The sequence below is a fragment of the Indicator indicator genome, chromosome 17 (genome assembly GCF_027791375.1).
Source record: "Indicator indicator isolate 239-I01 chromosome 17, UM_Iind_1.1, whole genome shotgun sequence".
Taxonomy (NCBI): Eukaryota; Metazoa; Chordata; class Aves; order Piciformes; family Indicatoridae; genus Indicator; species Indicator indicator.
The window spans coordinates 16,895,698-16,910,305 of NC_072026.1; the positions used below are offsets into that span (position 1 = coordinate 16,895,698).

The 14,608-nt window shown below is 55.7% G+C and overlaps 1 protein-coding gene across 1 annotated transcript; it reads right to left on the bottom strand.

Moving 5' to 3' along the window:
- Positions 1–12,936: 12,936 nt before the first annotated feature.
- On the bottom strand, positions 12,937–13,920 carry GPR119 (G protein-coupled receptor 119). Its single transcript, XM_054388562.1, has one exon. It carries the CDS (start codon positions 13,918–13,920, stop codon positions 12,937–12,939), a length of 984 nt encoding a protein of 327 aa, XP_054244537.1.
- Between the last annotated feature and the right edge of the window lie 688 nt (positions 13,921–14,608).

Sequence of the window (14,608 nt, forward strand, 5' to 3'; positions counted from 1 at the left end):
GGAACCCTTTTAGTGGCAGCTAAGAACCTATATAATGGCTCCATTTCTGCCAAGCCATGTCTGTGGAGATCAGCAGAGCTAGAGGAGCACCAAAACTGACCATGGGACCCTCTCAGAGCACCAAGGGGCCCAGGCTTTTGTCCCAAACCCTTCTCCAGACACACTGCTGCCACTTCTTTTCCAGAGGGTTCCAGTTCCAAGAAGCTGTTGATAAACACAGATGATGAGTAGGGCTGTAAATAGACAGGAGGTGGCCAGGGGCAGCCTGGAGGGGCTCAGCCATGAGCTGCTGAAAGGTGAGAACACCAGGAGCAGCCAAAAAAGCAGCTACCACCCGTCTGGCAACAACAATAGTCACGCCTGGCCCTGCAAGATGTCCACAATGCTGCTGCTGAAATACCCCAAAGTCCAAATATGACCAAGGTCAGCCCAGGAAAACAACTCTGGGTGCAGCAAGACAAAAATAGAGAGAGGTTGTGAGCAGAAGGAGGCAGGGAGGGCAGGAAAGGGGCAATTGTGAGGTTTCCTTCTGCTAGCTGAGTTGAAAAGGCCAAGGGTAAACTTTGAAGTGTGTTTTTCCATGCCTTGGGTGGAGGGAAGGAGGAGGATAAGCAGGGATCCAGCTGGATGCTGGTGTCACCAGGCTGGAGGCTCTGCTCTGGTTGACATTCAGTGCTGACCAACACCTCAGTGTTAATCACAGAGGTAGGGGTTGGAAGGGACCTCTGGAGGTCGAGTCCAACCCCCCTGCCAAGACAGAGTCACCTAGACAAGGTCGCACAGGAACACATCCAGGTGGGTTTGGAATCTCTCCAGAGAAGGAGACTCCACCACCTCTCTGGGCAGCCTGCTCCAGTGCTCCACCATCTTTAAATTAAAGAAGTTCCTCCTCATGCTCAGGTGGAGCTTCTTATCCTCAAGCTTGTGGCTGCTGCCCATTGTCCTGTCACTGGGCACCACTGACAAAACACTGGTCCCATCCTCCTGACACCCACCCTTGAAGTACTGATCAGATCCCCCCCCCTCAGACTGCTCTTTTCCAACCTAAAAAGCACCAATTCCCTCAGCCTTTCCTCCTCACAGAGATGGTGCAGTCCCCTCAGCATCTTTGGAGCCCTTTGCTGCACCCTCTCCAGCACAGAATGGTTCAGGCTGGAAGGGACCTTAAAGATCTAGGCATGGGCAGGGACAGCTTCCACTAGACCAGGCTGCTGAAGGCCTCATCCAGCCTGGCCACACAGCACCCAGATGATCACTTTCTGACCCACTGAAGGGCACAGAGAGCCAATTAATCCAATTATTTCCATCATGGGTCTGAGCAAGGATGTTTGATCAAGCTCTGTGGCACAGAAGGAGCCCTCAGCCTGCATCTGCTCCTCCAGCTGTGCTCAGGAGGGAGGCAGCAGGGCTGAGCTAACAAGGAGTGACAAAGTCCTTGTGTTCTTCACAAAAAAAAAAAAAAGGTTTTCTTCATCACTTTTGGGGAAAACCCAAAAGCTTTCATAGCTGCAGGGCGAACACTGGAGTCTAGAGGAAGCCAAGGAAGCTCTCCCAGCTGCACAGCCAGCAGCCTGCCAGTTAGGGCATGAGTCAAGCCGTGAGAATGTGCCTGAGCCAAGCCAGCAGCTCCTGCCAGCCCCACTCCCAGCTGCCCAACACACCCCCTGCACCCCTGCCAGCCCCCTGCACCCCTGCCAGCCCCACAGGCCTCCTGTGATCCAATTCAGCTCACGCCCCAGGCAAAAATTAATGCAGCTCCTGGCAAGTGGATGAAGTTCTGCTAGGATCAGCACGTCCAAGTTACTCACAGGAGCTCCAACTCTAACCTGACACGCACAGGAAGGAACAGAAACAGACCTCCATTAAATCCTGGAGTCACAGCATGGTTTGGGTTGGAAGAGACCTTTCAGATAATTACCCCAGCACTGCCAGGGCACCACCAAACCATGGCCCTCAGCACCACATCTCCAGGGCTTTGAAACCCTTCCAGGGATGGGGACTCCACCATTGCCCTGGGCAGCCTGGGCCAGGTCCTGACAACCCTCAAGGGCAAGAAATTGTTCCTCATGTCCAATCTGTTCCCCTAGGGCAACTTGAAGCAGTTTCCTCTTGTCCCATCACTTGCTCCTTGGCAGAAGAGGCTAACCCCCACCTGGCTTCAGCCTCCCTTCAGGGACTTGAGGAGTGCCAGAAGGTCTCTCCTCAGACTCCTTTTCTCCAGGCTGGACAACCCCAGATGCCTGCTCAGGTCTGTGCTGTCACTCCATAAGGCTGCAGCCTCCACACCACACATTCAGAGCCAGGACAGTTCTCTATGCTCCAGGCATAAAACAGGAGAATTCTCCACCCTAACTGGGTCCTATGCCAGACCCTGGGAAGGACTTCACTTTCCAACCAACCCATTTGCCTTCATAACCAGTGAAAGGAGATGAGAAATAGTCAGCAAGGCGAACCAAAAAGCTGCTTTAGATGACCCCTGTCACCCACAGCTGAACACTTCCACCCCAGACACAGCTCTGTGGACTCACTAAGTGAGGCTCCCACGGCTGTGCAGCAAAACAGCACCCAAAGTGCTGCCAGCTCCAGACCTGTACCCAAACCCCTCAAACCTGGGCTCACCAGTGCTCAACCAGAGGACAGCAGGAGCTCTGCCCACCAGCCCAGCACTGCTTCAGAGGCAGGAACCAGCTCACTCAGAGCCAACCATGTTCCCACAGCAGCCTTGCTGCCCCTCAGACCCTCTCAGGTGGATTTCCTGATGTCCACTTAGTGAAAGGACAGCAGACAGACCAAGCCTTCCAGCCCACACCATTCCATTAATCTAGAGGGTGGTGAGACATGGAACAGGTTGTCCAAGGAGGTCATGGGATGCCTCCTCCCTGGAGCTGTTCAAGGCCAGGTTGAGTGAGGCCTTGAGCAACCTGCTCTAGTGGAAGGTGTCCCTGCCCATGGGCAGGGGGGTTGGAACTGCATGATCTTGAAGGTCCCTTCCAACCTAACCCATTCTGTGATACCTCTGCCCCTAACTTAGCCAACACCCCCCCACCCAGTGCTCCCAGAACCTCCACACTCCCAGAAGCAGTTTCAGACACTTCAGAAGCCCTTGCAGATTGTGCCCACTGACCACAGCTGTGTTCCAGGCAGCACCAGAAGGGAGCTCAGCAATGGGCTGACACAGCTCTGCTATAAATACAAATTTACCTTGGCCAGCACCAGCACGGAGCAAGCCCTGCTCAGCCCGGGGAGGGGTCCCTGCTCAGGAACACCCTGCAGCCCAGCACCCAGCCTGCCCCCTGATCACACACTGCTTGCTTCAAGCTCTGAAGAAACAGCACTTCAGAAGAAAGCAAAGCACACAGCAGTGGATGGAAAGCACAGAAACCAGCAGAGAAGGGAAAGGAGAGAAGATGTGCAAGCTTTGGAGCTACGTTTTGACACCAGCCTCTCGCTCTCCCAGACCAGATCCCAAGTTCCAAAGCTGCTGTTGGCTCCTGCACTCTTTTCCTACTGCACTCCCAGCTTACCTGTCATGGTTAGAACCACAGAATTAACCAGGTTGGAAAAAACCTTCCAGATCATCCAGTCCAACCTATCCCCCAACACCACCTAATCAACTAAAACATGGCACTAAGTGCTCCATCCAGTCTCTTTTTAAACACTCCCAGGGACAGTGACTCCACCACCTCCCCAGAGCTCTACAATCACCAGTTTGACCCAGAAGCTGGCCAGGCTCACCAGTGGGACCAGCAGATAAGTCACTGCTGCTCCTCCATACCCTCTGCCTGCCAGCACACCAGCTGAGAGCCGATGGGAGAAGAGCCTTTACCTGTGTACTGCACGAGGAACATGGCAAGGAGCTGATCATGAGCCAGGATCCCAGCCAGCTCTGCTGCTGCTCCTCAAAGGACAGAGCCCAGGGTCGAGCTCTGAAGCTCAGCACAGCTCCACACGAGCTTCCAAGCTCCAGCTCCAACCCCAAAAGTTGGGTCTTAATGACAGTAAAACTGGCAGCGTGCTGCCCTGTGGGCATCAGAGCACAGGTTGGGGCTGGAGCTGGCAGAGAGCAGCTCCATGTGTCACCATCAGTCTGCAGTGAGTGACACGGATAGGCAGCCTCTAGGGCACGGGGATGGAGGTAGAGGAGCAGGTGGGTGAGCAATCAGCAGTGAGTCCATCTCCATCTGGAAAGGATTCCATGCAGTAGCACTGCCAGGAGGTGGAACAACCCCTGTTTGCATGCCTGGGATTAGCTGCCTTTGCAGATTAGCTGTGGGTGATCCTTCACAGCAGGGGACACAGCACCTCCCCAGCCTGGCAGCTTCTGCTCAGGGGAAAAAAATAATAATAATAAAAAAAAAAAAATCACTCCAGACAAGCTGGTTATGCCAGCAGGGCTCTGTGAGAAGAGAAGGAGAGACACAAAGAGTCCTTTTCTTCTCTGACCCTGCCAGAATGAAAGCTCAGGGACACCAGAGGGCTCCAGACAAGCTGGTTATGCCAGCAGGGCTGTGTGAGAAGAGAAGGAGAGACACAAAGAGTCCTTTTCTTCTCTGACCCTGCCAGAATGAAAGCATCAGGGACTCCAGAGGGCTCTCTGCAGAATGGCTGCTGTCTGGAACACATCCACAGCAGCACAGAGACTGCAGCCACAGCAGCAGTGTGGCCAGCAGGACCAGGGAAGGGATTGTTTCCCTGGACTGGCCAGTGGTGAGGCCACATCTCCAATCCTGGGGCCAGTTTTGGACATTGAAGGGTTGGAGTGGGTCCAGAGAAAAGCAACAAAGCTGGTGAAGGGTCTGGAGAACAGGTGTGGGGAGGAGCAGCTGAGGGACCTGGGGTTGTTCAGCCTGGAGGAAAGGAGACTGAGGGGAGACCTTCTGGCTCTCTACAACTGCCTGAAAGGAGGTTGGAGTCAGGTGGGGGTTGGTCTCTTCTGCCAAGGAACAAGGGACAGGGCAAGAGGATACGGCCTCAAGTTGTCCCTAGAGGGAGGTTTAGGTTGGACATGAGAAGAAATTTCTTCACTGAAAGGGTTCTCAAAGACTGGGACAGGCTCCCCAGTGAGGTGGTCAAATCCCCATCCCTGGAGGGGTTGAAAAACCACAGAGATGTGATGCTGAGGGACATGATTTTTCATCACCCTTGGCAGCACTAGAGAACAGTTGGACTGGATGACCCTAAAGGCCTTCTGGAACAGGAATGATTCTGTCAATCTCTGAAATGCTGAGCAGCCTGGGCTTTCTCCAGCAGACCTGGGTTTATTCCTTCCCACTCTCACTGGAAGCTAACTGCTTGGGGTTTCTGTTGGCCAGGGGTTGGTTTGAGGGATTTCATGGTGCCTCATTAAAAAGCCCCCTGGTTGAAGCTGTTGAAAGCAGTGCCCAAGCTCAGGTTTCTCAGCTGAAGGTCATGCTTTTGGTGTGGGTGACTCGAGCTGGTGGAAGGGCTGAGCTTCAATCCCTGAGCAATTTCAAAGATAAGGTGTTGCTAAAGAGGCATCCTGGGCACCTTCCAAAGATGGTGTGAGATTGCTCCCCTAATCCCCAACTTTTCTGCTGACATTCTCCCAGTGCCAGCATCTCCATCCCCACGTGGCACCTGCCCAGTGCACCCAGTGCCAGGATAAAGCTGGTCAGGTCCCTGTGCCAGTGCTGCCCCTCTGCTAGGCTCTCTCCCTTCTGTCCAGGGTTTGGTGCCAGGATTTGCTGGTGATCCTGAGTAGAGTTTGCTTTGGGACTTCCCTTTTTTTTTTTTTTTCCCCTCTCCCTTCTTTTTTTCCTTTTTTCTACCTTTTCCACCCCCAGCAGCTCTTTGCTGTTAGTCCCGCATCCCTTTGCCTCCAGGATGAGCTGCTCACCCCCTCAAAATCCCAGCACAAAATCATTCCCAAGCACGTTGTGGCTTGGCAGAGCCATGGAAGCATCCTCCAAACACCCCGTGGAGGATTTAGTGGTCTGGGAGGTGTTTGAGGCAGCTGGTGATGGCTGCCCAGAGGGAAGCTAACATCAACAAGCATCAGGGGAAGAATTGTTCCATGTTGGAGAAAAATTCTTTGCCTTGGGTTACCACAGGGAGCAGACAGCACAGCTCATGAGCCACTGAGAATCCAGAAGAGTTTGGGTGGAAGAGACCTCCAAGATGCTGGGGGGTTTGGGTTGGCTCAGTTCTGTGTTTTTAGAGATGTTCATCCCCATAGCATCACAGAATCTCTTGGTTTGGAGGACACCTTTAAGCTCATTGAGACCAACCATGAACCCAGGGACTCTGCCACTGCCTTGGGCAGCCTGGGCCAGGCCTTGACAATCCTCAAGGGCAAGAAATTGTTCCTCATGTCCAACCTAAAGCTCCCCTGGAGTAACTGGAGGCTGTTTCCTCTTGTCCTGTCATTTGTTCCTTGGCAGAAGAGACCAACCCCCACCTGACTCCAGCCTCCCTTCAGGGAGTTGGAGAGAGACAGAAGGTCTCCCCTCAGCCTCCTCTTCCCCAGACTAAACAACCCCAGGTCCCTCAGCTGCTCCTCACCAGCCCTGTTCTCCAGACCCTTCATCATCTTTGTTACCCTTCCCTGGATCTGCTCCAGCCCCTCACTCTTACTCCTGGAGTGAGGGGCCCAAAACTGAACCCAGGATTTGAGACAGGCCTCAGTAATGCCCAGTCCAGGAGGACAATCCCTGCCCTGGTCCTGCTGGCCACACTATTGCTGATCCAGCCCAGTATGTTGGTCACTTTCCTGGCCACCTGGACACACTCTGGCTCATCTCCAGATGCTGTCAACTAGCAACCCCAGGTCCTTTCCTGCTGGGCAGTTTCCAGCCACTCTGTCCCATACCTGGAGCCTTCATGGGGTCGTTGTGACCCAAAGGGGACTAAGGAGTCACCTCTCCAAGGACTGACACATCTGTGTGGGACTGAAGAACAACAGCAGGTCCACACAGCACGTCCCTTGCTGTTCACAGCTGAACCTCACACATGACCCAAATCATCAGACCAGCACAAAACACATCAAGAACTTCAAGTATGATGCATCAGAAACCAAACAAACATGCAGAGAGGTATCTGTGTGCAGAGGATCTGTGTGGAGTGGGGCTGTGGGTGAGCTCCAGCCCACTGCCAGCTGTGCTTACTGGTACAAGCATGACCAAACCCACCAGTGCCTCCCACACACAGTCTGGCTGCTACAGAACAGATCCAGCACACACTGAGCTACAGGGCTGAGCCCACCCAGGGTTCAGGAGAGAACCCACCCAACTGCTGCCACCCTTAGCAAGGAATCACAGAATTGTTCTGGTTGGAGAAGACCTTTAAGATCATAAATTCCAACCCTCAACCCAGCACAGCCAAAAAGCATTGACTAGGAGCAACAAAAGCAGAGCAGGCGTGTTGGAAACACAACCATAACCACACAATGTGCTGAGGCAAAGCAGCTGCATTAAAAACTGACTCCTAGAAATCCACCTGAGAGTTAGAACATACAATGAATGTTGGCACCAGCGCTCAGCTGGCTTTGCAGGCTTCACCAACTCCTCTCAGCACAAGCCAAGAAGAGTGGGAGCCTTCAAAGCTATTTTTGTTCCATCCTGATTAACTAGCAGCAGTTTTAGGTTGGACATGAGGAACAATTTCTTCCCCTGAGGGTTGTCAGGGCCTACCCCAGGCTGCCCAGGGCAGTGGTAGAGTCCCCATCCCTGGAGGAGTTCCAAAGCTGTGGAGATGTGGTGCTGAGGGATGTGGTTTGGCAGTGCCCTGGCAGTGTTGGCTTAAGGGTTGGACTTGATGATCTGAAAACTCTCCCAACCTAAACAACTCTATGATGTGAACCCCAGCTCTGTCTTTGCTGTGCAAACAGACCCAACCTGGGTGAGAATCCCAAGCAACACTTGCAGACCCCCCACTCGTGGAGCACTGCAACTGCTCTGTGTAACCACCAGCCAGTTCAAATCATCTCTTGCAGCTCAACTTATTTCTCCCTCCCACCTGTAACACTTTAATCATCACTGAACCCAAAGGGATGCACACAGGATAAAATATTCAGGGCAGCTTCCCCACTATCCACCGACCCCCAAAGCACTGGAGATGCCACTGGCAGGTCCTCTGATGCTCTGAACATTCCCATCAGGTTGTTGTTAGATACACTATGAAGTCACGTTGTTGGTGAAGACCAGCGAAGGCCATAGAGGACTGACTAGACCGACCAGGAGAGCTCGACATCCAGAGACGTCTCCCGGGAAGGGAAGAACAGGTTAGCCCAGCGAGAGACCGGAGAAACCCCAAAGCGGAGCAGGCTGGCGAGAAAGCGCCGCGGAAGCACCGGCCCAAAACGCTGCCACCGCCCCGCTCCCCGAGCGGGCAGCTCCAAGACGGGCCCCAACCACCGTTCAGCCGCTCCTGACAGCATTCTCCCGGGGCCGGGCCGGACCTTGCTGCTCGGACACAGCGAGGCTCAGCGCTCCGCGCGCTCTCCCGGTACAGCCCCACTCTCACCCACCGCCTAGGCCCAGCTCGGCCTGGCCGCACTCCCCTCAGCCCCGCACTCACCGTCTAGCCTGGGCCCACTGTCCTAACCCAGCCCGGCTTATCCCTTTTCTCCGGTCCCCCGACTCATCGCCCAACCCTAGACCGGTACGGCTCCGTTCCCCCGGCCCCACACTCATCGCCCGGCCCGGGCCCCGCACTCAGTGCCCGGCCCAGCACCCAGCCTGGGCTCAGCCCGGCCCCGCTCCCCAAGCCCTACCGCACGGCCTGGCCCCAGCCGCGTTGCTCGAGCTCGCACCGGCACCGCCGCCGCCGCCCTCCGCTGACATCCGCCCAGCAGCACCCCGGAGCTCCCTGCGCGGCTGTTGATTGGCTGCGGTCCCGCGGTAGGGCGGGGCGCTGCGCGCACGGCATGCTGGGACGGTGGCGGGCTCCGTGGCCGTTGATTGGCTGCGGTCCCGCGGTAGGGCGGGACGCTGCGCGCACGGCATGCTGGGACGGTGGAGGCCTCCGCGGCTGTTGATTGGCTGCGATGCCGCACGGGGCGTGCCGGGACCGCGGCAGCCTCCGCGGCGCTGAGGTTCTCGGGGACGCCTGGTGGCGTTCGTGTCCGGGCCTGCCTCCTGCGTCCCGGGAGAAAACCCGGGGCTAGCCCTGCAGCTGCTTCCCTGCCTCCCTCGGGGTCCCTGTCCCCGGCGTTATGTCCGTCCTCGGTCCTGCAGGCCCCGCACTCCCTGGCCAAACCTCGGCGTGTCCTGAGCAGCCACAGCCACTCGCCCTTGCCCTCACCCAGGGCACAGCTCTGCCGGTCTCGGCGGGCGACGTTGGACTGGCCCGCAGGGGAGTGGGCACGGCAGGGGGCCTGCGATGGCGCTGCAGCTCCCTGGATGCGATGTGAGGAGGATGGGCTTAACTTCTGGGCTGAATTAACGAACTGATCTGAAACCAGGATAATGAGGTTGGAATGTGCCTAAGACTAAAGGACTGAATGACCTTGGAGGTTAAGATAAGCAGAAACAAGACAATTCGGAGACATATCTAAAGACAGCAAAATTCAGCCAACTTTGTAGCTAGTGCTTCCTCTGGCCTCTTGATGTAAACCATAGGCAGATTTGGAAACAAACCAAACGTGTCCCAGAAACTGCGTGGGGGTTTTAATAGCCAGCTTCCCCCAGCTCACAGGGAATAAAGAACAAGCCATCAGCAAAGAGTTTTATTAGCTGAAGGACAGCAAGCAGAGGAAATGCTCTTCAGCCTTTCCCTCGTGGTTCCTCAGGGCAGGATTTATCTGTCCCTGCTTGCCTCAGGTGTGCCCACTGTCATCCAGCCACTCTCCTGTGGCCTTTCCAGTGCTCCCACCAGGGCACAGGGCTCAGAACCCAGAGAGTCACTGGGTGGTGAAGCAGGGGGACAGACACTCCCCAGGATAAGTGATGAAAGCACAGGGGCACATGAGGAATAACTGCTGGTCCTGGCTGTCCCACTAGGATCTGAAGGCATCTTCCAGGAATGGAGCTCCCAACTATTCCAGCCTGTGAGCACTCCAGATCATGGAATTGTTTTGGTTGGAAAAGACCTTTAAGCTCATCAAGTCCAGCCGTTCACCTAGCACTGCCAGGTCACCACCAAACCATGTTCCTGAGCACCACATCTCCATGGCTTTGAATCCCCTCTAGAGATGGGCACTCCACCACTACCTTGGGAAGCTTGGGCCAGGCCTTGACAACTCTGGGGGCAGAAATTGTTCCTCATGTCTAACCTCAACCACCCCTGGGGCAACTGCCCCTTGTTCCCAGGGAGAAGAGACCAAGTCCCACCTGGTTCCAACCTCCTTTCAGGGAGCTGTAGAGAGCCAGGTGGTCTTCCCTACCCAAGGCTTGAAGAGAGAGGTCAGCAAAGCAATGCTGGTGCTTAGCAAGGGATTCTGCATGGTGGGAACATCATCTGTGTCCTGCTGCACCATGTCCTCCACCCACACAAGAGCTTGGAGAAGTGTCTGGACTCCCCTCCAAGCCACCACCACCCTTGGTGGGCAGCAGAACCGTGGTGGAGGCAGCATGAGGCCCACGTGCCAGGTGTCTCTAGAGCTCAGTCTCAAGAGCAGGCAGCAAACAGCTTGCAGACAGATGGTTTGTGGATCCCCAACACCCAATCAGACTGGATCCTCCTCCTTGATCCACCCACCAGGCACCAGCCCACCCACAGAACCCTCTGTGAGGCTTCTCTTGGGCTCACTTCATGTTGTTCAGCCAGCAGCACACCTGCCCTGCAATAGCTGCTCTCAGGCCTTTCCTTGGCTGAGGTGAACCCCTCAGAGGCCCTCGTATGTGAAAGGCTCTTTGATTTTTGCCTCTTGCTGGATATGGCCTTGAGCCTTCGTGTCTGCTGGTAGGCCAACAAGAGAGGTGAAACCAAGGGCTGCTTCTGTGCATGACACCTTCATTTCAGATTAGAATCACAGAATAGTTTGTGTTGGAAAAGACCTCTAAGACCATCAAGTCCAACCATCAACCCAACACCACCATGGTCATTAAACCATGTCCCCAAGTGCCATGGCCACACTTTTCTTGAACACCTCCAGGGATGGGGACTTCACCACCAACCTGGGCAGCCTGTTCCAATGCCTGACCACTCCTGCAGGAAAGAAATTGTTCCTAATCTCCAACCTTGGTCTTCCTTGGCACAATTTCAGGCCATTTCCTGTCTTTCTATCACCCAATACTAGGAAGAAAGGTAAGAAACATTTCTTAAGAATCATAGAGAAACCTCTTGTCTGAGAAACCTCTTTTGAGGGAAACTTCTCTGCTAGAAACCTCATTTTTAAGGGAATTTTTCTTGCTCTCTGGATTAAATGGACCCAGGTTTATGGGAAGCAGTTAAACATCACCATAGCCACAGTGCTTTAGAGTGAGGGTGCTGAGACACTGGAACAGGTTGCCCAGGGAGGCTGTGGATGCCCCTTCCCTGGAGGTCTTCAAGGCCAGGTTGCATGAGGCCTTGAGCAACCTGCTCTAGTGGGAGATGTCCCTGCCCATGACAGGGGGGTTGGAACTGGATGATCTTTAAGGTCCCTTCCAATCCAAACCAGGGACCCTGGCAGGCCCAGATCTGATGAGTCCCAGCAGCCCTGCTGCCTGGGGCTCTCCAGGGCAGCCATGCCCCCTGCTGTTCTCTGCTCAACCTGTTACTCATTAACTGATTTTACAGCCCAGGCCAAACAGCAACAGCTCAGCCCATGCTGCCCTGCACCACGCTGCCAGGCCAGCTCCAAGGCAGAGCCAGCTGCTGCCAAGGAACAGCCACTGCCCCAGTGCCACAGCTGAGAGCCCAGAGCTGTACCTCGGGTGGGCACAGGGCTGACCCTGTCACCTCTCTGGATGTAAGTTTGGAGGTGGCCCAGGCCAGGGCTGCAGGATTGTGAGTCTGATTTAGGAAGCAGAATGGTCCAGGATGGATTTAGGACACACACACCTGCCCCCAGCCTCTGCCACCCGGGCCAAAGGCCACCACTGTGCCAGAACTGTCCCAGGTGCTCAGGACTTGTCCCCAGAGGGCTGTGCACAGAGGAAGGACTGCTAGATCCTAGATCTGGGCAGGAGAAGCTGGGTGGCAGATTTCAGACTGCAGAGCAAGGACTGAGGGCTTGGTCCCAGAGACACCAGGCTGCTTCTGCTGAGGCTCTCCAGGCGAATCTCCCCTGGGGCTGGTGAGACATGGGCTGTGCCCTGGGCAGGCTGGAACTGGGGCATGGTGATGACTGGGAATTAGCATCCATACTGGTCCCACCCTTTCTGTGACCTCCTCCACAGCTGGTGGGCCCCAAGATCACATCATGATCACAGAATCACAGCGTGATAGGGGTTGGAAGGGACCTCTGGAGATCAGAGTCCAACCCCACTGCCAAGTTAGGTTCACCTAGAGAAGGTAACACAAGAGTGCATCCAGGTGGAGTTGGAATGTCTCCTGAGGGGATGACTCCACCACCTCTCTGGGCAGCCCATTCCAGTGCTCCCTCACCCTTAAATTGAAGAAGTTCCTCCCTATGTTTAGACTTCCCTATGCTAGAACTTACATTCCAGTGTGTGTGTCCTGTCACTGGGCACCACTGACACAAGGCTGGTCCCATTCTCCTGTAACCCACCCTTTAAGTATTGATCAGCATTGATGAACATTGATGAAATCCCCCCTCAGTCTGCTCTTTTCCAGCTTAAAAAGCCCCAACTCTCTCAGTCTTTCCTTCTAAGAAAGGTGCTCCAGTCCCCTCAGCACCTCTGCAGCACTTTGCAGTACCCTCTCCAGCAAGTCCCTGTCCTTCTTGAAGCAGAGAGCCCAGACCTGGACCCATGACTCCAGATGTAGCCTCACTACTTTGAGCCTGTTACCCTTCGTCCTGTCACTGGGCACCACTGCAAAAAGCCTGCAGGAGATGAGCTGGAGAGCTGGTGCCATCTGCTCCTTACCGAGTCAGCCCTGGAGCTGCAGGCAGGACACGGTGGGCAGAGCTTTGGTGCTTCTGTCAGGGAAGTGGTGGCCCTTGCCCAGGCGAAGGAGGATTCTCTTCTTCACCTCAGCAACCCACTGGGAGAGCTGCAGCCTGACAGCCTTCTGCCTGTAGGAGTAGAGCAGGGGGTTGAGGAGGGAGCTGAAGAAGCCGGGCAGCCAGAGGTAGTTCTCCACGAGGCCGTATGTGTAGCAGCTGGAGCAGGCGGTCTGCAAGATGCTGATGATGAAGAAGGGCAGCCAGGAGAGGGTGAAGCAGGTGATGAGCAGGGTCACGGTGCGCATGGCCTTCACCTCGCTGGTGGACCGTGGTGGTGAGCAGCCCTCTGCCAGCCCGGCCTGCTGCACCTCCAGGATCCGCTGCACGTGCGCCGAGGCCACCGTCAGTATGTCACAGTAGAGGTAGATGAAGACGAAGAGCAGTGGGAGGAAGCCGACACAGAAGATGGTGAGCATGTAGGCAGGGTGGAAGACCCCAAAGAAGAAGCACTTCTCAGAGGCAGAGAGCTTCTGGAAGTCTGGGTTGAGGGCAGGGAGGAAGCCGACAAAGACGGCGACCAGCCAGACCCCCAGCAGGCACACGCCGACCCGCGTGCCCGTCACCAGCCGCAGGTAGTGGAAGGGCTTCCTGATGGACAGGTGCCTGTCACACACCACCAGAACCAGGGAGAGGATGGAGGCGGCCGAAGAGGAGGTCACAAAAGCCATTCTCAGCACACAGAAGATCTGGGGAAGATTCAAGCTGTGGTAGAACTCATCTATCACCAGGCCCATCCCCGTGAAGCCCACGGCAGCATCGGCGACGGCGAGGTTCAGGATGAAGTAGAGCCCCTTGGAGCCACTCTTCTGGATGAGGCGGAGGACAGTGACAGCCACCACCGTGTTGGCAGCAATGATGAGTGGGGCCACCACGGCCAGGATGACTCCCAGAGCTGATGTAGCAGTCATGGCTCTCCTACCCATTGACACCACGTCCCTAACCCAGTTCTAGGGCATCCCTCACCTGGGGCTTCTCGGCAGGCAGAGCTCAGCAGCCCCTCGGTGTCGGGGCGGCAGCCGTGGTGTCTCCAAGCTGTGGAGAAGAGCTGTGCCCAGCCTGCAGCTGCTGAAGTCACCAGAACTCTCTCAGCACCTGCTGTGCCCACGGAGGGCCCTCCCTCCAGCCACGTTTCCAGACAACCCTGGAGCAGGGGTTGAGCAGTACCTGGGCCGGAAACTGCCACCGTGGCACACAGCGGGTGGGGGACGTCCCCCAGCCAAGCACCAGGCACCTGAGCACAGCCAGTGCCCTGCTCTGACGTGGGGGCTGGGGCTGGGGAACAAGCCAAGACAGTCCCCATCTGGGCACTGTGATCCTGGGCAACCCTTTGTGGGTGACCCTGCTGGAGCAGAGGGGTTGGGTGAGACGTTTCCAAGTGCCTGTGGTAATAGGGACGAGGGGCAGTGGTGTGAAACTACAGCAGGGGAGATTGCAGGGTTGGACATTAGAGAAGTTCTTTACTATGAGGGTGGGGAGACACTGGCACAGGGTGCCCAGGGAGGTTGTGGATGCCCTCTCCCTGGAGCTGTTCAAGGCCAGGTTGGATGAGGCCTTGAGCAACCTGGGCTGGTGGGAGGTGTCCCTGTCTATGGTGGG